General features: G+C 38.6%; 1 protein-coding gene across 3 annotated transcripts in view; it reads left to right on the top strand.

Moving 5' to 3' along the window:
* Positions 1-23,133, top strand: part of NELL1 (neural EGFL like 1) — a 950,583-nt gene that overhangs the window by 70,023 nt on the left and 857,427 nt on the right. For all 3 annotated transcript variants that reach the window (XM_053561806.1, XM_053561805.1, XM_053561807.1), the window contains one exon: positions 6,504-6,654. In XM_053561806.1, coding sequence (XP_053417781.1) covers positions 6,504-6,654 — 151 coding nt within the window. The remainder of the gene's footprint in view (positions 1-6,503; positions 6,655-23,133) is intronic.

Genomic DNA, 23,133 nt, shown 5'->3' with positions numbered 1-23,133 from the left:
CTCTTGCTACCACAGTTCTCTGATCCCAGCTGATGCACCGGCAGGATTTTGCTTTGTGCTAATCTGGTACCCCTTGACCAGTCAGGGGCCTCAGAATTACCTCCACTATTACATTAAGTGGATGCTTTCCCTGCTAAACTTTTAGTGAGAGATGCTTGCCGAGAAAGGAAAATGCCAGGGTAATGTGAAGCACGTGAGTACTCCCATCCCCACACTGACCCTGCAGGGAATGCCCTGTTCTCCCTCTCGCCTGCCGGGTAAATGCTTAGTCATCTTTTTAGAGTCAGGTTCAATGATACGTCCTCTATGATGTCATTCCCCATCTCCACGGGCCTCCTCTGGTTTTCTGTGCACTGTTCTATCCTGTACCTGTCATCACAAGGAAAATGTCTTGCTTAGCATCTATCCTGCAGGGCAGGATAACTCCATTTTTACTTTCCTTTCCTCAGTGCCAAACACAGTGCTTAGCACAAGGGAAGCACAGGTGTATGCCTGTAGGCGATGAAATTCACCATCATCCTTTGTATGTCAGAGAAGAGGGAAATGGAATTGCTTCTATTGGAGGCAGGGTAGGTATTTTTCCATCTTCTCTCAACACTTTTTTTGCTGATGTTTAATCATCACATTAGCATTTTTAGTCTTTCTTTAAAAATGACTAGGTAGAGCTGTTTTATCCTAGGGAAGGAAAAGCACATAACCCTGGCTACTGATTTAGCACTTCTTAACTAGATCATGCACAGCCTCTGAGTATTTGGAATGCTGTTCTCCCCCTAACTTTTGAAAATGTGAAATGTTCACCTTAAGTGGTGGCTGTATGGCAAATTACCTTGATGCACTGGTAGCTTCCAGTACACTCCCATAGGTCATGACATGTAAAGTCTCACAAAGAGACCAAATTCAGATGCCTCACACTTCCCCACCCCCGGCTTATTAAATCAATCTAAAATACTTAGGGGGAAGCAGGAGAAACAGCTGGAGTAGGTTAACACGTAGAGGATCGAGGGAAGGGCTAGCCCACTGATTCTTGAGTTATGCATCATTCAAGTGTTCAGTTTTTCTCTCTCTCAGATGCATCAGCTTCCCTGATGATGGTGTAGTTATGAAGGCTGGAGCTGAGGTTAACAAAAAGGAGGGTGTTCAGCAGATGAGCGTCTCTAGGAACCGGCAGAAACTGCTCATCTGCTGACATCTCAGGGGCAAGTAATCCTGGCCAAGCTGTCATTCACCAGTTAATTAGGTGAGCGGTGGTGGGTTTTATTAGCCTTTCTTCAGGACAGTGCACGTGGCTCTAGAATGGGAATTAAACGGATGTCAGCAGTGGGTGTTGGTCTTTGGGATAACGTGGCCGCCATTCTGAAGGTGGTGTGATTTGTGCATGGTAACTTGGTCCTCCCACCCCATTCTGTTTGTGAGTTACACTCCTGTTCAGTCCTTTTCATCTGTGTTCAACACACTTATGTGCTATTTATTCGATCTATGTTTAACACGATTCACAGGTTTCTAACTTGCTATCTGTATTTAACGCTTCTTATGAGCTTTATCTATCCCATTTGTTTTTCTTGTTCTCTCTCGCAGAACTGAATATTCTTAATCTAGCAGACTTTATAGTCGTTGACTTTGGAAGTACAGCGTTCTCTATAGGTTCTCATCATCAGTTTTCATTGGTTGCTCTTTTAACGCCAGGAAAAAAGGAGGCTGCTGCAAAGTAGGCGACGTATCACTATTTTCAGTAATTGACAACTTTATGTTTTCTGTTGGTTTGAAAAACCAGCAGAGGAGAAAAATGATAGAATCTGGATGTTTTATAGATAGGAAGTAACCACAGTACCCTCTTTTGCTATGTGACTAGGAGCAGGATCAAGTGATTAACAGAAATGAAATGTTGGGATTAGGGGAGAACTAGGAGATCATGGAATTCATTCCTCTTAATATTCAGTGTGAGGTTCAGAGAGTCAAGGTCTCTTATCTACAGTCACACAGCTAGGTATCTGCAAAACTCAGAGTAGTCTCAGTCTTTTCAAACCTTGTCCAGTGTTGTACAAAGAAGTGGAATTACTTTCTTATAGTTGTTTTAGCAGCTGAATTCTGGTAAACATTTACTTGAAAGGGTTTTTCTGAAAATGAGAAGGTGCATAAAGTCTCCAAGTATCAAAATAGATGTTTCTTGCATTTCACGGTGGTAAGTGTTCCTTACTTCCTTGTTCCAATCATTTATGAAGAGAAATGAGAAAAACCAGCAAGAGAAATGTTCAGTTTCCTCAGAGGACTGAGTGAGCAGAAGCGCAGTGGAGCTGGATCAGACTGTCAGGTGAGGTGTTTTGCAAAGAGGAAGAGCTTATTCATCACCAAATGTCATTAAAAAAAATTGGTAGCCACTGGCATTTGAGAAAGACCCTTTTATCCTCCTGGTCTTTCAAATGATATCATACTATATTCTGACTGTCACATATGTGGTTACTTGAAATAACATCATAAATGAGGAAAATGAGTGGAAAATACATTAATTAATTAATTAATTAGTTCATCCATCTTTATAGGACCCTGTTTTGTTCTGAACAAAGAGCTGTGGTTATCACGATGAATATGTCTTCCCTCATGGAACTTACAGGCTAGTGGGGAGAGAAAGGAAATACCATGAAATGAGATCAAGATAGGATGGAAATAAACTAATCACAACACCTATCTTAGGAGACATTACAGGGAGAAAATAACCAGCATGGTGTGTGAGAGAGACCTTAGTGGAAAGCCAGCTTTGGAGAGAGTGGCCAGGAGGTTGCATTTGCAGTGAGCGCTGAAGGAGGAAAAGTCAGGCACATGAAGGGGGAGGAGAGAGAAGAGTTCTGTGGGAAGAGGGAAAACACAAAGACTGGAGGAAGGAGTGGTCTTGGTGTGCTCCTCTGGCTCCCAGGAGAAGAGTATGATGTGGATTTCCAAGGAAATCCAATGGAATCCAGTTCAATGGAAGGTGAGAATCCATTTGGGTGTGATCTGCAGGCCATGCTAAGGAGACTGGATTTTATCCTATGTAGCCATTGGGGCATTGAACCAGGAGGCTGAAATGATTCAGACTTATGCTTTAAAAAGAGCACTTTGGCTGCTGTGTGGAGAATGGGGAACAGGAGGCAGTGTGGGGGCAGGGAGACCGGTTAGGAAACCATTGGAGGTGTCTTAGGCAGCAAGGATGGCTCGAGGGAGAGGTGTAAGAGTGGAGTTGGGAGGAAGTGGACACATTCTAGACTCGGGAGCCCACGTGACTTGCTCTTAGATTAGATGTGGAGATTGGAAAAGGGGAAGAATCAAAACATTAGCTTCCTTGTAATAGCCAAGTCATGGAATAAGCCCAAGTGCACATGAATGGATTAATAAATTGTTGTATACATAAACCATGGAATACTATGCAGCCTTAAAAAAGATGAAGCCTTTACCTCTTTTATGTTTACATGGAGGGATCTGGAACATATTCTCCTGAGTAAAATGTCTCAAGAATGGAGGAAAAAGTATCCAATGTACTCAGTACTTCTATGGAACCTACTTATATTTACTCATACTTTCTTATGAAAGATAGAACACAACTATAGCCCAAGATGAAGGAGAGAAATGGAGTGGGAAGGGAGGGGAGAGGGGAGATTTGACAGAGGGAGGGTAAAAGGTGGGACCACACCTATGGAGCATATGACAAGGGTACAAGTCAAATCTGTCAAGTGTAGAACATAGATGTCTTAACACAATCATCAAGTAAATGAGGCGAAAGCTATGTTGATTGGTTTGATATAACCACGTCAGATTGTATAAAAAAAAAATCAGCACATTGTACCCCACATATGCATGAATGTATTCATGATCTATGTATATTCGACTTAATAAAAAACAAAACAAAGGGCAGTGCCTGTGGCTCAGTGGGTCAGGCGCCGGCCACATATGCCGAGGGTGGCAGGTTCAAACCCAGCCCCGGCCAAACTGCAACAAAAAAACAGCCGGGCAGCTACCCAGGAGGCTGAGGCAAGGGAATCGCCTAAGCCCAGGAGCTGGAGGTTGCTGTGAGCTGTGTGACACCATGGCACTCTACTGTGGGTGATAAAGTGAAACTCTGTCTCTACAAAACAAAACAAAACATCAGCTTCCATTTTTTTTGGCTTGATGAACAAGAAAATGGAGAGTTGGGGGAGAAAACAAGAACTCCCTTGTGGGCGCTTACACTTTGAAATGCTTAGTAGGCATTCACATGGAGATATTAAGTAGGAAATTGTATATATTTGTATATATTCTGCTGCTTCAGAGAGAGGGTTTCAGATATAAATTTTAAGGCCAGTGATGATTTGCCATGCGGTTGGATGGTATCACCCAGGAGAACTGAGTGAGAGGTGAGGATACCTGATGTGTGATTCATACCCATTTCCTCCAGCAGGCATTGACGATCAATCATGCTCTTTTCTTTGGGCCCAAGTTTCAGAATCTCGAAATGAGCTCTTCAGGCAGCCACTACGAATCAGTGGATTCCTAATTGTTCAGTAAAGAAGGAAAAAGAAAAAAAGGAAAGATATAAATTAATCTCAAGTCAAATGTTTTTTCTGGCACTAAATTCTAGGTGGAATTTATTAGGGGGATCTTTGCCTAGCAGTAATGATGATAAAAAATGATATTAACAAACATTTGCTAATATTTTGTAGTTCACAGACTGACTTGCTCATACACTTAATAGGTTTTGAATACTATCCTGGAAAGTCTTTGACTGGGATCTTAGTGGCTATCTTTTATCTCAGCCCTTGACAAAAGCTGACAACAGACCACTTACTAGTAGAGCAGTGAAGGCCTTTCTTTATTTGGGCAGAATAGCAGAGTTTTGTACGGGTAGGTTTTATGCTGGCCTATCTGGGTTGGGCACCTCCACGGAAGAGTGCCAACTTGGCTTCCTGCCATCCATGGCCTAGCCTCTTACAGCTGGAAAAATACCGGTGATGTTCTTTTCTGTGCCATGAATCTGAAGCAACGATTCAAAGACTTACAGAAGAGTAAGGTGGGAAGTCTCTAGATCGGCGGTTTTCAACCTGTAGGTCACGATCCACAGAAACTGTATTAAATGGCCATGGCATTAGGAAGGTTGAGAACCACTGTTCTAGATCATGTCGCCCACACCCTTGTTAGGCAGATGAGAAGACTGAGTGTCAAGAATTCAGGGTTTCCTTTTTAGAAGTCACTCTTCAGGATGGGATTCTTCCAGGTCCCTGTGTAGTCTGTGATGTGGCATGGGTAATTTGTCCTTTGACAGTCTGTTTTTCAAAGGCTTCTGGTGCAGTCCTGAAGAAATAACCTAGTGGTTATCATACAGTGAGAGGAGGGGGTCAGGACTGGAGAGGGGACCACCAAACGCACCATTTATCATCCTCTGAATTAATCTTCTCTAACATTGCTCCCTTAGTGGCCTTTTCTGATGCCAGGAAATGTAGTATAAAATAAGGAGATAACAAACACCTAGTTTATCATGACAAACGTGCGTCTGAGGATGGAGTGATGGATGGGTCTCATTAGGCTGATGTTGGAGAAAGAAACATTCTTATCCAGGGGCAGGCTTAGCTGGACTCACCCCTCTAGGCCTGCTGAATTGGCCTCGACTTCAATACATATTTCATAAGGAAAATCATCCATTGCATGTTTATGGAGAAATTCCAGGCACGCTTACGGATTACAAGCATGCCTTGTATTTATTCTTTAAGCAAAGGCAGAGTTGTCTGGCATGATTAACACTGGTCAATCTCTGCTAGGTACAAGGCAAGGACAGGTTTCCTATACGCATTGTGGGAGAAGGAAGCCGGGTCCATGGGGAAAATGAAATTGGAGGCTGCTAAAGTAGCATGTGGGTCTTATTAGACCCGAGATTCTCTGATTTTAGGCCCTCATTTTTCTTATTGCCTCTTGCCCTATTTACAACTTAATCTGTTTGCAACAAAACTGAATTGCTCAGTGTCCTGTCAAAATTCCTGTCAGATAATCACCGTCTGGCCAACTGTGAACTTGTCAAAATGACAAGTGGGCACGGTGACAGAGGTAGCATTTCTAGGATTTGCATTGAATGAATGCAGCTGTAGGGAGTGGTGAATGGTACCTCCAAATGAAAACTACTGACAGGAGGGGAAAATGAAAAGGGCAATCTGGGTCTTCTGGACAGGATGTTTTTTATTTTATTTTTTTAGCATGCGGTTTTATTTTTATTTTCTTTTAAATTATTTTTTATTAAATCATAACTTTGTCCATTGATGCATTTATGGGGTTCAGGGTACTGCTTTGATATACAATGTGAAATGCTTACACTGAACTAAGTAACACACCCATCACAATTAGACTCATTTCTAAATAGTTTTGGAATGTACCCTTGCATCGGACATGACATTTTAACTGTGGCTCTTTCTTCTTTTTCCTTCCGCGTTTCTTCTCTATCTTCTTCCTTCTCACTTTTCTCCCCTCCCTTTTCTCTACTGTTTCTCCTGCTCTTCCTTCTTGACTCCTAGATACAGAAAGAGAGATCCATGCAGCCCCTCATGTGAGTGAGAAATTAATTCAGCTCTTCCGGAATAAGAGTGAATTCACCCTTTTGGCCACTGTACAGCAGAAGCCGTCGACTTCAGGAGTAATACTGTCCATTCGAGAACTGGAACACAGGTAAGAAAGTTCTTTCTCCTTTTGAAAGTCTCCTTAATAGACTATACAAAAGAGTTAATAGACCATACAAAATGCCTTAGGATTGAGAGATTACAGCCCCATGGAAACATTTAGCTAGCACAGGCCTTGTTTCTGTTGAACATATCAGTGAATTTCTTTTGCAGTAAGCATTTACTTGGGGCAAACTAGCTTTCTTATTTGACCTCCAAGGACCACTTGTGAGGCTCTTTCTTGTCTGTCTTCTGTTAGACTTCATATAAAACTACAGTCTATATTGTACTCTCAATGAATCCCCAACAATAAAAAAAAAAGAGCAAAAAAAAACAAAAACAAAAAAACTACAGTCTATCCATCATATTTAGGCCATCAAACAACTTAATTACATATATGTAATGACCTTCAACAAGCATGTATTGTGTATTTATGTACGTATTTATGTGGAAATATTAAGGTGAACAGTACAGTGTTTTTATACCAAGGATTATATAAGCTAGTAAGGAAGATAGAACAGTATCATAAGGTATTATAGATGCAAAGATAGAAGATTGTATTTGAGGAAGGAAGGGAAGAGTGATCAATTCTACCAAGGGTTGTTGTAGTTAAGAAAGGCTTCAGAAAAGGAAAGTGGCTGTGTAAGGGACAAAAAAGTCAGTAGATATTTGCCAGACTGAATGGGGATGTGAAAAAGTGAATAAACATTGACAGGCTGAATGGGGAAGAGTAAGAGGTTACTGTGATTTTTAAGAAGGTGCATTTATGTGGATAAGTGGTCGGAACATAGACGTATGTGTGTGGGAAGGATGAGAGTTTGTGCTGGGCACTGAGGGGTAGTCTTAATAGAGGTAGGTAGAAGCCATATCATTGCAAAATTTTAATCTTGTGTTGAAAACTTGGACCAATAATAAAGTGGTCTTTCTTAATTGAATTCAACTTTGTATATGGAGGGCTTTAATTTTGAGGAAGACCACTCTATTATGGAACTCTTAAGTAATATGAAATTTTTTGAGATCTCATTTCTGGAAGGAAAATAGCCTGGCAGATCATAGAAAAGTATAGCAGGAGTAAGACTCTTCTTTATACTCTTAATATTTCCTAATGTTTCATTTTTTATAATTGAAATTCTTTGAGGATTTGGGAGTCTGTTACTCATCATTGCTCTGATTACACTATCGAAAAAGCTATCCTTTAATCTCAGTGGCTTATGATAACAAACATTTATTTCTTGCTCTCAAAAATACCCCTAAGTAATAATTATTAGGTAACCTAAACCATTTTAATCTTTTAATATCAGCTTCCTCTATATTAGTCCATTGAAAATATTTATGAAGCACCTGCTCCGTTCTAGGTGCTATGCCAAGTTTTGTAGGAAAATCAAAGGAACAAAATCATCTAAGGATTTAGATAGAGTTTTGCAATGTGGGAAGCAAGGCATGACCACATAAAAAGCTAAAGAATGAAAAATAGCTAATGATAGTGTTATGAGGGAGTGTGTAACTAATTTTGAAATTATATCATGGTGGGAAATTCACTGAATTTGGTACATTGGGTCAGTGGTTAAGGAAAATCACACAAAGAGAATGAATATTCTTGAAGACTGGACATCTTCCAGCAGGGGCAGGGAAGAAGGGTATATGAGGCAGTAACAGCAAGGTGTGCAGTCACGGAGGTGAACAAATGCAAGGAAATGCAATTTGGGGGCCAGTGCACATACCGATTTTGCTGGAGCAGAGAGTCTTTCCAGGCAGACTTTTGGCAGTTGTGAAAATCAACAGCTGTCTCTTTTTAATGGTTCCAGTTTGTTCTTCGCCTCAAAAGGATGTGATAGATTCTGATCCTTTAGGGCAGTGGTTCTCAACCTTCCTAATGCTGTGATGTATTTTCATTGTTACAAAGGGGTCGCGACCCACAGGTTGAGAACCACTGCTTTAGGGAGATGTTCTCAGTATTATAAGCTGGCTGTTTCTGGGTCTATGAGAGTTAGGAGTTAGTTCAAAGGTGCTCTGTATAGTAGCGAAGGTGCATGTCCTCATTTTCCAATGGTTGTATGTCAAGCCAGTTGTCAGCTTCACATCAAGGAAGGACTGTGTCCATGCCCCATAGGCCTTGTAGGGTTGGATGTGATGGCCTCCTTGGTCTGAGGGTCATACGCGTGCCTCAGAGTGTAATATAGATCTTTGGATACTCTCAATGAAAGCAGAGAAGAGCTTCCCACAGCAGGTAAGAAGCATGTGGAATGGCTGCTATCACAGTAGGAAGAACACAGGCTTCAGGGTCAGACTAATGGAGGTTAAAAGTTCCAATTCTAGCTTCATGACACCAGCTAATTAATGTTTTGGAATCTCCATTTCCTCATCTGTAAAATGTGGGTAATAACCTATTTTGCAGGGTTGCTATAAGGATGTAAAAATGTAGTACATAGTAAGTGGCTGTCTCTTAACATGTATAGATTTCTTCTCTTTGTTTGAGTATGTCTTAAAACTATATTTGTTGGGTTTCTCTTTTGGATCTTTCACAAAACTCTTACTTTAGGAAATGTTTTCACCACATAGAGTCATCTGAAGCTGCCTTCTCTTACTACATCCTAGTAGATTTCTAACCTGAAGATGATTGAAGAGAGAGTCATCTGATCATTTTTCATTGAAATAGAAAACCTCAGATCTTGACTCATAAGCTAAATATGAAGGCCTAGAAACTAGAGTGCCTCCCTCTCTGGATTTCGTGGCGCTCTGCTCTGCGTTGGTGTAGTCTAATCAAGGAAAGCTCTGAAAGACTGTGGATCTGTGATGCACTGATTGTGGGTAACACAGCAGACCCAGTTTCTACTGGTAAGGACATGAAATCTGGTTAAGGAGACCAAGAATGCAAAACAATAGCTGGAAAGTAATATGTAATAGTACATATTTAGGAATTAGGCTATTTATAATAAACCCCCCAAATGGTTTTCATCTGTAATAAGTGAGACTCTTTCATCATTTTCAGGTTGCTCTTATTATTTATCAGGATAACAGTGTTAGAGGAGAAAATTGTCCCATAAATATTTGGCATGGATATTTGGCCAGCAATGTAACATGACCAAGGATTTAGGGCTCTTCTTTATTCAATAGTAGAGGATCCAGGTGTGGGTGTCTAACTTTTTTTTTTTTCTCTGCTACACATGGGAAGAATAAGAGTTGTCTGAACTAGAAAAAAAAAAAAGGTGCGTGGATACTTTTCATGATATCTGATACCACAAAAAATGTCCTCACAAAATCTGCATGAATCCTGCGGGCCACACGTTGGACACCCCTGTGAGATGGATTGTTGGCTGGAAAGTCAGACACATAGGTTCTTCTTATAGTTCTCTCTTATTGATTCTGATCGGGGCACTTATACTTAAGATGAATTAAATATGTGTTTGCCAAAATTTGGATATGATGAGCAATTTAGATTTTCAGTTTTTTTATTTGTCTAGTTCAGTAGATTTTAGTTTATTCATGGAAATAAACTAAAAGACACACAGCTCATCACCACAGGATTTTCATTACCCCCCCAGATAAATCTCACACCTTTAAGCTGTTAACTACAATTTCCCTGTAATCTCCTTGGTCTTAGGTCATCACTAATCTGGTTTCTGCCAATATAGATTTACTTTCTCTGGTCATTTCATGGTGAAACCATACACTATGTGATCCTTGGTGACTGGCTTCTCTCACTTAGAATAATGTTTTCAAGGTTCATTCAGGTTGCAGCTCCTGTCAGAAGTTCTTTATTTTTACTGAATAATAATATTACATTGTTTGAATATAACACATTGTATTTATCCATTCATCGGTCAGTGGACATTTGAATTATTTCCACTTTTTGTGTATTATGAACAATGCTGCTATGAACATTCATGTTCAAGATTTTGTGTGAACATATGTTTTCCTTTTCTTGGGTATATGCCTAGGAGTAGAATCGCTGGATTGGGTGGAAACTCTATATTTAACTGAGGAACTGCCAGACTATTTTCCAAAATGACTGCACCATTTTACATCCCCACTAGCAGTGAGCTAGTGAGTTTTAATTTCTCCACATCTTTGTCATCTTTGTCTACTAGTTATTATCTTTCTTTTTGATTATAGTCATCCTAATGAGTGTGAAGTGACATCTCATTGTGGTTTTGAATTGCATTTGCCTGATGGCAAATGATGTTGATTATCTTTTCATGTGCTTATTGGCCATTTGTGTATCTTTTTTGGAGAAATGTCTATTCAGATCATTTGCCCAGTTTTAATTGGGTTATTTGTCCTTTTATAATTGATTTGTAGTAATTCATAATAGTATAGATACATGTCCCTTATCAGATATATGATGTACAATTTTTTCTCCATTCTGTGAGTGATATTTTCATTTTCTTGGTTGTTTTCTTTAAGCAAAAAGGTTTAAAATGTGATGATGTTCACTTTGTTTTCTTCATTTGCTGTTTGTGTTTTTGTTGTCTTATCTAAGAAACCATTGCCTAATCAAGGCCATGATGATTTACTCCCACAATTTCTTCTAAAAGCTTTATGGATTTAGCATTTTTGCAAATGAATATTCAGTTGCTCATTACTATTTTTGACTGTTGTTTTTCCCCCAGTGAATTGTCTTGGCACCCTTGTTGAAGACCAATTGACCATAAATGTGAAGGTTTATTTCTGGACTCTCATTTCTTTTTTCTTTTATTTTCTTTCTTCTTTTTTTTTTTTTTTTTGAGACAGAGTCTCAAGCTGGCCCCCCTGGCTGGAGTGCTGTGGTGTCACAGCTCACAGCAACCTCAAACTCTTGGGCTCAAGCAATTCTCTTGCCTCAGCCTCCCAAGTAGCTGGGACTATTGGCGCCTGCACAACGCACAGCTCCTTTTTTGTTGCAGCTGTCGTTGTTTTAGGTGGCCCGGGCTGGGTTGGAACCCGACAGCCTCGGTGTATGTGGCTGTGCCCTACCCATTGAGCTACAGGTGCCACTTGGACTCTCGTTTCTATTTCATTGATCTCTATGTCCATTCATATGGCAGCACTGTTTTGGTTACTGTAGCTTTGTAGTAAATTTGGAAATTAGAAAGTATGAGTCTCTCAAATTTGTTTCTCTTTTTAAGATTGTTTTGGTTATTTGCTGTTTGATTTTCCATATGAATTTTAGGATCAGTTTGTCAGTTTCTGCATGGAAGTTGGTTGGGATTTAATGAAGATTGTGCTGAATCTGGAAACCAACATGGACCAAGGATTGCCATCACAATAATATCAAATTATCTGATTAATGAATATGGAGTAGCTTTCTTTTTTTCTTTTTTCTTTTTTTTTTCCGGCATATGGGGCCTGCGCCCTACCCCTTTGAGCCACAGGTGCTGCCCTGGAGTAGCTTTCTATTTACTTAGGTCGTCTTTTAATTTCTTTCAATGTGTTTTTTTTTTTAATTTTTTTATTCTATTTTTATTTATTTATTTATTTATTTTATTTTTATTAATAGTAACTCATAGCTGTGTACATTAATGCGATCGTGGGGCGCCATATACTGGTTTTATAGACCGTTTGACACATTTTCATCACACTGGTTAACATAGCCTTCCTGGCATTGTCTTAGTTATTCTGTTAAAACTCCTCTCTATCCTCAATTACCTGTTCCTGATCTCCCAGAAGATCTTGTTTTTTGTTTTTAGAGTATCAGTTTTTCAAGGCTTTTGTTAATTTATTCCCAAGTATTTTATTGTCTTTTGACACTATTGTTAATGGAATTATTAGTTTCATTTTCTGGTTGATCATTGCTACTGTATGTGCCCATAGAAATACTACTGATTTTTGGATATTTATCTTATATTCTGCAAACTTGTTAACCTCATTTATTAGTTCTGAGAGTTTTTTAGTGAATTCCTTAGGATTTTTCCATTCAAGATTATGTTATCTGCAATTAAAGATAACTTTATTTTCTCCCGTCCTACGTGGATGCCTTTTTTTTTGTTTTTTTTGTTTTTTTTGTTTTTTACAGTTTTTGACCGGGGCTGGGTTTGAACCCACCACCTCTGGTATATGGAGCCAGCGCCCTACTCCTTTGAGTCACAAGTGCCACCCCGCTGGATGCTTTTTATTTCATATTCTTGCCTAATTGCCCAGTCCAGAACTTTCAGTTCAGTGTTGAATGGAAGTGGTGACAGCAGACACCCTGGTGTTCTTCCTGATCTTAAAGGGAAAGCTTCCAGTTTCACCAGGATGTATGTTAGCTGTGAGTTTTTATAGATGGTCTTAAAGTTTGAAGAAGTTATCTTCTTTTTGTGGATGTGCCTCATCAGTTGAGCAAGTTCCTTTCTCTTCCTAGGTTGTCCAGTGTTTCTATTATGAAGGGGTATTAAATTTCATCACATACTATTTCTACATTTCTTCATGATAATGTGGGTTTGATCCTTTTCTATTGGTGTAGCATATTGTACTAATTTATTTTTGGCTTGCATTCCTTGGATGAATTTTTTATTTTGTTATGTTGTGTAATCCTTTGTGCATATTATAGATTTGATTTCATGGTATCTCATTGAGGGTTTTTATATCTACATGTGTATTTATAAGGAAAATATTGGTCTGCAGGGTCTTTTTCTTTTGATGTTTTATTCTGGTTTTGGTGTCAGAGTTTTAGCTGATTTTTAAGCTATGTGGAATAGCTTTTTAAAAGGTAACATTTGCAGATGCATACTGGTATCAAAAATTAATTTTTGAAAGATGATCCCTTTCTATTCATCAAGTAGAAAATTTTATAATTTGAAAATATTGAAAATTTTCCATTATCAATTTTTAATATTTATACCAGGTATTTCTTTTTCATGTTTTGTGATATTGGCTAGAATCACCACAGCAGTGGAGGATAACATGTAAGCAGATTAAAGGTCTTCATTAGAGTCAAGAAGAAGATAGCTGACAAGTCTTTTTTCTTTCTACCATTAATATGTTCCTTTTATCTATTTAATATAGTATCTGGTAATAGCTTCTAATCTAACTATTCATCTAGTCATCATGTAAAGGAAATTTATTCCCAATTTTAATTTATTTATTTATTCTAGGCACTGTGCTGGAGCTTTTTTTTTTTTTTTTTTTTAAATATTTTGGATGATAAACCTAACACATGATTAGGTTACATTGTTCACATTTGTAAGGTTAAGTCCAAGTATTTTATTTCAAGTATTGAAAGACTAAAAAATCAGGAATAGCTGTTTAATTGTATTCAATATCTCTTAAGTATGTATTTTGTGACATTCTGGTTTTCCCTTTTCATCTATGAACATAAATTATATTAATGGAATATGTAATGTTGAAGTATTTCTGAAATTCTAGAATGAACTTACATTAACGAATGTTTTATTTAGAATTTTTGCATCATTAAGAGTAGGAGCAATATAGATATTAAAAAAAATGGTAGCATCTAACATTAGTTTTGAGCACTAATAAATGCTAGGCATTGTTTTACACACTTTAGACTCATTAAACACAGTTTAACTCACTAGTAAATAAGATATAATAGATTTATTTGTGTTTGTGAGTTAATTTGAGGCTTCTTGAATTTTTTATGCTCTGGACTTATTTAAAAGTATGACAGTGGAGCTGTTCAATTTCATTTTTTATAAACGTTTCTGTTAGATTGAGCCTGAAAATAATTAGATAGATATAAACATAATTAGAAAAGTATCGACAATCTTTTGTTGGACTGAAAAGTACAGAAAATTTGGGGGCTGATAATTTCTTTTGGGGGAAAATGGTAAATATTTTTTTTAATGTCTTTTTTTAAATTTTATTTTTTTATTAATATTAAATCATAGCTATGTACATTAATGCCATCATGGGGCACCATACACTGGTTTTATAAACAGTTTGACACATTTTCATCACATTGGTTAACATAGCCTTCCTGGCATTTTCTTAGTTATTGTGTTAAGACAATTATATTCTACATTTACTAAGTTTCACATGTTCCCTTGTAAGATGCACTGCAGGTGTAATCCCACCAATCACCCTCCCTCTGCCCATCCTCCCCCCTCCCTCCACTTTCTCTCCCCCTTCCCCATATTCTTAGGTTATAACTGGGTTATAGCTTTAATATGAAAGCCATTAATTAGTTTCATAGTAGGGCTGAGTACATTGGATACTTTTTCTTCCATTATTGAGATACTTTACTAAGAAGAATATGTTCCAGGTCCATCCATGTAAACATGAAAGAGGTAAAGTCTCCATCTTTCTTTAAGGCTGCATAATATTGCATGGTGTACATATACCACAGTTTATTAATCCATTCATGGATCGATGGGCACTTGAGCTTTTTCCATGACTTAGCAATTGTGAATTGGGCTGCAATAAACATTCTGGTACAAATATCCTTGTTATAATGTGATTTTTGGTCTTCTGGGTATATACCTAGTACAGGAGTTATAGGATTGAATGGCAGATCTATTTTTAGATCTGAGTGTTCTCCAAACATCTTTCCAAAAGGAATGTATTAATTGCATTCCCACCAGCAGTGTAGAAGTGTTCCCTTTTCTCCACATCCACACCAACATCTCTGGTCTTGGGATTTTGTGATATGGGCTAATCTTACTGGAGTTAGATGATATCTCAAAGTAATTTTGATTTGCATTTCTCTGATGATTAAAGATGATGAGCATTTTTTCATATTTCTGTAGGCCGTGCGCCTGTCTTCTTCAGAGAAGTTTCTCTTCAAGTCCCTTACCCAGCCTGTGATGGGATCACTTGTTCTTTTCTTGCTTATACGTTTGAGTTTTCTGTGGATTCTGGTTATTAAACCTTTGTCGGATACATAACCTGCAAATATCTTCTCCCATTCTGAGGGCTGTCTGCTTGCTTTACTTACTGCGTTCTTGGCTGTGCAGAAGATTTTTAGTTTGATCAAGTCCCAGTAATGTATTTTTGAAGCTGCTTCAATTGCCCAGGGGGCCCTCTTCATAAAATACTTGCCCAGACCAATTTCTTAAAGGGTTTTCCCTGCACTTTCTTCTAGTATTTTTATAGTTTCATGTCTTAAGTTTAAATCTTTAATCCAGTGAGAATCTATCTTAGTTAATGGTGAAAGGTGTGGGTCCAGTTTCAGTCTTCTACAGGTTGCCAGCCAGTTCACCCAGCACCATTTATTAAATAGGGAATCTTTTCCCCACAGAATGTTTTTAATTGGCTTGTCAAAGTTCAAATAACGTAAAGTAGCTGGATTCATGTCTTGGTTCTCTATTCTTTTCCAGACATCTACTTCTCTGTTTTGGTGCCAGTACCATGCTGTTTTGATCACTATCGATTTATAGTATAGTTTCAGGTCTGGTAGCGTGATTCCTCCTGCTTTGTTTTTACTTCTGAGTAATATCTTGGGTATTGGAGTATTTTTCTGATTCCATTAAAATGACATATTGTTTTTTCAAGATCTTTAAAGTGTGACAGTGGAGCTTTAATATGGATTGCATTAAAATTGTATATTGCTTTGGGTAGTATGGACATTTTAACAATGTTGAATCTTCCCAGCTATGAGCATGGTATGTTTTTCCATTTCTTAACGTTTTCAGCTATACTTTTCTTAGAGTTTCATAGTTCTCTTTATAGATATCCTTCATGTCCTTTCTTAGATAAACTCCCAAATATTTCATCTTCTTTGCCACTACTGTGAACAGAATAGAGTCCTTAACTGTTTTTTCAACTTGACTATTGTTGGTATAAATAAAGGCTACCGATTTATGAGTGTTGATTTAGTAACCTGAGACATGCTGTATTCCTTGATCACTTCTAAGAGTTTTGTAGTAGAATCCCTGGTGTTTCCCAGATATATAATCATATCATCTGTGAAGAGCGAAAGTTTGATCTCTTCTGACCCTATATGGATACCCTTGATTGCCTTTTTTCCCCTAATTGCGATGGATAAAACTTCTATTACAATGTTAAAGAGCAGTGGAGACAATGGGCAGCCTTGTCTGGTTCCCGATCTGAGTGGAAATGATTTCAATTTAACTCCATTCAATACGATATTGGCTGTGGGTTTGCTGTAGATGGCCTCTATCAGTTTAAGAAATGTCCCTTCTATACCAATTTTCTTAAGTGTTCTGATCGTGAAGGGATGCTGGATATTATCAAAAGCTTTTTCTGCATCAATTGGGAGAATCATATGGTCTTTGTTTTTAATTTATTTATGTGATGAATTATAGATTTACGGTTATTGAACCAGCCTTGAGACCCTGGGATAAAACCAACTTGGTCATGATGTATAATTTGTTTGATGTGTTGCTGGTTTCTATTTGTTAGGATCTTGTTGAATATTTTTGCATCTATATTCATTGGTGATATTGGTCTATAATTTTCTTTTCTTGTTGGGTCTTTTCCTGGTTTGGGGATAAAGGTGATGTTTGCTTCATAGGACGTGTTGGGTAGTCTTCCTTCTTTTTCTATATTTTGGAACAGGTTGAGTAATATAGGTACTAGTTCCTCTTTAAAGGTTTGGTAGAATTCTGATGTGAAGCCATCTGGTCCCGGGGTTTTCTTTTTAGGGAGATTTCGTATGGTTGATGCTATTTCAGAACTTGATACAGGTCTGTTCAACATTTCCACTTGATTCTGGCTAAGTCTTGGAAGGTGATGTGCTTCCAAGTATTGGTCAATTTCCTTCAGATTTTCTATTTCTGAGAGTAAAGTTTCTTGTAATATTCATTAAGGATTTTTTGAATTTCTGAGGAGTCTGTTATTATTTTGTCTTTGTCATTTCTGAATGATAAAATTAGAGATTTTACTCTTTTTTTCCTGATTAGGTTGGCCAAAGGTTTATCTATTTTATTGACTTTTTCAAAAAACCAGCTTTTTTATTTGTTGATCTGTTGTATTAATCTTTTGTTCTCAATTTCATTTAATTCTGCTCTAATTTTGGTTATTTCTTTTCTTCTACTGGGTTTGGGGTTGGAATGTTATTCCTTTTTCAGTTTCTTGAGATGTCCCATTAAGTTGTTAACTTCCTCTCTTTCCGTTCTCTTGAGGAAGGCTTGCAGTGCTATACATTTCCCTCTTAAACTGCCTTTGCAGTATCCCAGAGGTTCTGATCATTCGTGTCTTCATTGTTTTTTTGTTCCAAAAATTTGGCAATTTCCTTCTTGATCTCATCTCTGACCCAGCTATCATTCAGCATAAGATTATTTAACTTCCATGTTTTTGTATGAGTATGCAGGTTCCTATTGTTACTGAGTTCAACTTTTATTCCATGGTGGTCTGAGAGGATGCAAGGAATAATTTCTATTCCTTTAAATTTACTGAGGACTTGTGACCTAAGATGTGATCGATTTTGGAGTATGTTCTGTGGGCTGATGAAAAGTATGTGTATTCAGTTTTTTGGGGATGAAATGTTCTGTAGAGGTCTGCTAAATCCAAATGTTGGATGGTTATGTTTAAGTCTAAAATTTCTTTGCTCAGCTTCTTATTGGAGGATCTATCCAACACTGCCAAGGGAGTGTTGAAGTCTCCTACTATTATGCAGCTGGAGGAAATCAAGTTGCTCATGTCTGTTAGAGTTTCTGTTATAAATTGAGGTGCTTTCCGGTTGGGTGCATAAATATTCATAATTGAAATGTCATCATATTGAGTATTACCCTTAACAAATATGAAGTGACCATTCTTATCCTTCCTTAGTTTTGTTGGTTTAAAGCCTATTGTGTCTGCAAATAGAATTCCAACACCTGCTTTTTTCTGGCTATCATTTGCCTGAAATATGGACGACCATCCCTTCACCCTGAGTCTATATTTATCTTTTAGGGTAAGATGTGACTCTTGTATTCAGCAAATATCTGGTCTAAGTTTTTGTATCCAGTCAGCTAATCTGTGCCTCTTTAGAGGACAGTTTTAAGCCTTTCCCATTAATGGAGAATATTGATAATTCTGGTCAAATTTTGGGTGTTGAGTTTTTCGAAAGTCCAGGGGACATTTATAATCTTTCACCACTGTGGAAGTTGGAGTTTGATGAAATGTTTCTGAGTGAATTTATTTTTGCGGTAGAGGATTGGGCTGGTCATTATGGAGGATAGGTCTGAGAATATCCTGAAGAGTCGGTTTGGTTATGGCAAATTTCTTCAACATATGAATGTCCTTAAAGTATTTAATTTCTCCATCATAAATGAAACTCAGTTTAGCTGGATACAGGATCTGGGGTTGAACGTTATTTTGTTTTAGGAGATTAAAAGTCAATGACCACCCTCTTCTGGCTTGAAAAATTTCAGCAGAGATATGTGCAATCATTCTAATATTCTTCCCTTTGTATGTAATGGATTTCTTACATCAGGCTGTTTTCAGAATTTTCTCTTTCATATAACACTGGTGAAGTTAATTATGATATGCCTGGTGGATGTCTTATTGGGATTGAGTCATGCTGGGGTTCTGAAACTATCTGCTATCTGAATTTCAGAATCTCTTGGCATGTCTGGAAAATTCTCTTTCTTAATTTAATGGAGAAGGGCCTCTGTGCCTTGTGAGGGCACTTCCTCACTTTCAGGGATTCCAATGAGGTGGATGTTAGCCTTCTTCGAATTATCCTAGAGGTGTCTGAGAGAATGATCCATTTTTGCTCTCCATTTCTCTTCCTCTTTGAGAGTTTGGGAGCCTTCAAAAGCTTTGTCTTCAGTGTCAGAAATCCTTTCTTCTGCTTGCTCCACTCTGCTACTGAGGGATTCTACTGTATTTTTCAGATCTCTGAGGGCTGCAAATTCTTGCTTCAGTGTATCAAAATCTTTGGTGGTTTTGTCTTTAAATTCATTAAATTCTTGAGACAACTTTTGAATTTCTCCTCAAATTTTTAATTCTGACTTTTGAATTGCTCTTCGAATTTCTAGTTCCAAATTTTCCTCCATTCTATTAATCTTGTTTGCAATCCAAATTCTGAATTCGATTTCTGACATTTCAGCCTGCTGTTTATGAATGGGATCTTCAGTTACATCTGCCATATCTTTCCTTGGGGGGATGATCTATTCTGGTTGTTCTTGTTACCAGAGTTTTTCTGCTGATTCTGCCCCATGATTATTTTACACCATTTGACTTTTCCCCTGGAGCTTTGTTCAGGACCCATACAGTGCTACAGCCTGAGAAACTGGGTACCTATTTGGTGTGGTGGGGCTAAGTTGTTCTGTCTTGTTTTCAGCTGGTCTCTGTTCAACCCTAGTGAATCAGTTACTCTTGGTTTAAGTCTTAGCTGTGGAGAAATACCAGCAATTAAGTCACCCCGCCCCCCACAGGAAGCAATTGAAAAAGGAAAATCAAACCTTCCCTACAACCACACACCCAGGGCACCACTTGAATAGTCCTCAGATGATTGGCTCAGTTCAAAAGTTCCAAATCAATTGTCTCAGTCAGCACCTGTCTCAGGTGTGAGAGTTTCAAAGGTTTCTCGGAACTGGATCGCAGGGGTCTCGTGACAACTCAAATATGACTTGCTCTGGTGCTCCGTGAAGTCAGTAGGACCCACCCAGCAAATAGAGTAGTCTGGGAAGGTTGATGCCTCCTTCTACACCTTGCACCTCTGTCACATCCAGTCACTGATAGCCACACAGGGCTGTGACTCAGTTGCCTCCAGTGAGCAGATACTTCAGGGTTTTGTACCTGCCTGAATCACAAGGGAATCTCTGTCTGCTCAGCCAGGCCACTGCTCTCTGCCTCTATCCAGCAGGGGGTAGTGAGGCCTGACAACTTCAGGCACTTGTTTGAGTCTGGGGGGTGTTCACTCAGTTCTAGCCCCACCACTGATTGATGTTACTGATAGAACAGAACAACTTTGTGGGATTTTTTTTCTGTCCCTGCTAAATTCCTCTGCAGAAGAGAAGCTGTTTTGAGTTCCCAGAACGTGTGCCTCAGGCCCCGTCTTTACTCCTGCAGGTTTGTATTCGTAGCACGGTCAGCTCTAGCCTCCTGCCTTCCTTTGTCTATAGGCTGATGATTTCCTGAGGGCCGGGTGGTCTTAGGCTCTGTAAAGCGGTCCTCTGGGTCAGCCACACCCTGGGAATTTCCCAGCTCTACATGTGAGTTTTCTAGTCCTCCCGCTCCACCCAGGCCAGTATTGCCACAGGCATACCCTTTACTCACAGGGACTGTGTTTCAGTCCCAGATCTGTTCCGCGGTAGTTGCTGTCTGAGAAGATGCCCGGCCTCCTCTGGTTGCCCAGGGAGACAGGGGTTGTGGCTTCAGAATATCCGGGGATGGGCCCTATTGTTGCCCAAAATGGCTGCTCTCCCTCTCAGCCAACTGTCATCTCCTCACTCCTGTTCCGCAGAGTCAGCACTGACCAGCTGCAGTCCAGGCCCTGTCCACACCCCTTGAGAAATCATCCAAGAATCTGGACTCCTGCGGGACAGGCCTCCAGAACTCAGAATGATAGCGGAGGGGAGTTCTGGGAGCTCATAATTGCAAGTCGAAACACCACACTCATTGAGACCAAATGAGCAAATAAACAGATAAAAAGGCTACCAGACACACAAGCCCACAGATGCGCGAACAGTCAGAAACATATAGACATACTGACAACAACAACAACAACAACAACAACAAAATAACAATTAAAAAACAACTACCATAAAAATAATGTTAATCATAAAATAGAGGAAAAGAAAGGTAGAATACATACAAACAAAATGAACAAACAAACAAATAAAAAACCCTCTAGAAATATGATTTCAGCACTCTTAGAAACCATAAGAAGGGAAGAAGAGGAAGAGAGAAGTGAAAAATAAAAAGTGCTGCTCATAAAAAGGTTAAAAAAGAAGAAAGAAAGAATTAAAAATAGAAAATATATATATATAAATAGTTAAAATTAACAATAGTTCCTCCAAGAAAATGATGAGAAAAGAAAAAAAAAGGCACCAACTACAAAAATATTATTTTTGTATATATGTAGAAATATGCATCTACATGTATGACGTAGGGATCAACTTTCGTACAAATATATTTATAATGCAGTATAATTTCTGAACACCAGGTGGCACTGTGAGTGGTTCCCAGGCTTATACCCGATTTGCTGTTTATACTGTTACCACGGTAACCACCCTACTTGGCCGATGGCCATTTTGGAGTTTTTTTTTTTTTTTTTTTTTAATTTTTTTATTAAATCATAAGTGTATACAATGATATGATTATGGGGCATCATACACTCACTTCATAAACCATTTGACACATTTTTATCCCAGTGGTTAACATAGCCTTTCCGGCGTTATCTCAGTTACTGTGCCAAAACATTTATATTCTACATTTACCAAGTTTCGCAAATACCCCTGTAATATGCACCACAGGTGTGATCCCACCGATTCCCCTCCCTCTACCCACCCCGCCCTTTCCCACTTCCCCCTATTGTTAAGTTGTAGTTGGGTTATAGCTTTCATGTGAGAGTCCCAAATTAGTTTCATAGTAGGGCTGTGTACATTGGATATTTTTTCTTCCATTCTTGGGATACTTTACTAAGAAGAATATGTTCCAGCTCCATCCATGTAAACATGAAAGAGGTAAAGTCTCCATCTTTCTTTAAGGCTGCATAGTATTCCATGGTATACATATACCACAATTTATTAATCCATTCGTGGATCGATGGGCACTTCGGCTTTTTCCATGACTTAGCAATTATGAATTGGGCTGCAATAAACATTCTGGTACAAATATCTTTGTTATGTTGTGATTTTTGGTCTTCTGGGTATATGCCCAGCAGGGGAATTACAGGATTGAATGGCAGATCTATTTTTAGATCTCTGAGTGTTCTCCATATATCCCTCCAAAAGGAATGTATTAATTTGCATTCCCACCAGCAGTGCAGAAGTGTTCCCTTTTCTCCGCATCCACGCCAACATCTCTGGTCTTGAGATTTTGTGATATAGGCTAGTCTCATTGGAGTTAGATGATATCTCAAAGTAGTTTTGATTTGCATTTCTCTGATGATTAAAGATGATGAGCATTTTTTCATATGTCTGAAGGCCGTGCGCCTGTCTTCTTCAGAGAAGTTTCTCTTCAAATCCCTTGCCCAGCCTGCGATGGGGTCCCTTGTTTTTTTCTTGCTGATGCGTTTGAGTTCTCTGTGGATTCTGGTTATTAAACCTTTGTCAGAGTTATACCCTGCAAATATTTTCTCCCATTCTGAGGGCTGTCTGCTTGCTCTGCTTACTGTGTTCTTAGCTGTGCAGAAGCTTTTTAGTTTGATCAAGTCCCAGTAGTGTATTTTTGAAGCTGCTTCAATTGCCCGGGGGGTTCTCCTCATGAAATACTCACCCAGACCAATTTCTTCAAGGGTTTTCCCTGCATTCTCCTCTAGTATTTTTATAGTTTCATGTCTTAAGTTTAAATCTTTAATCCAATGAGAGTCTATCTTAGTTAATGGTGAAAGGTGTGGGTCTAATTTCAGTCTTCTGCAGGTTGCCAGCCAGTTCACCCAGCACCATTTGTTAAATAGGGAATCTTTTCCCCACTGAATGTTTTTAATTGGCTTGTCAAAAATCAAATAGCGGTAAGTAGC

This window comes from Nycticebus coucang, chromosome 14 (genome assembly GCF_027406575.1).
Source record: "Nycticebus coucang isolate mNycCou1 chromosome 14, mNycCou1.pri, whole genome shotgun sequence".
Classification (NCBI taxonomy): domain Eukaryota; kingdom Metazoa; phylum Chordata; class Mammalia; order Primates; family Lorisidae; genus Nycticebus; species Nycticebus coucang.
Note: the sequence above shows the minus strand (reverse complement) of the source record. Positions and strands in the feature narration are given on the sequence as shown.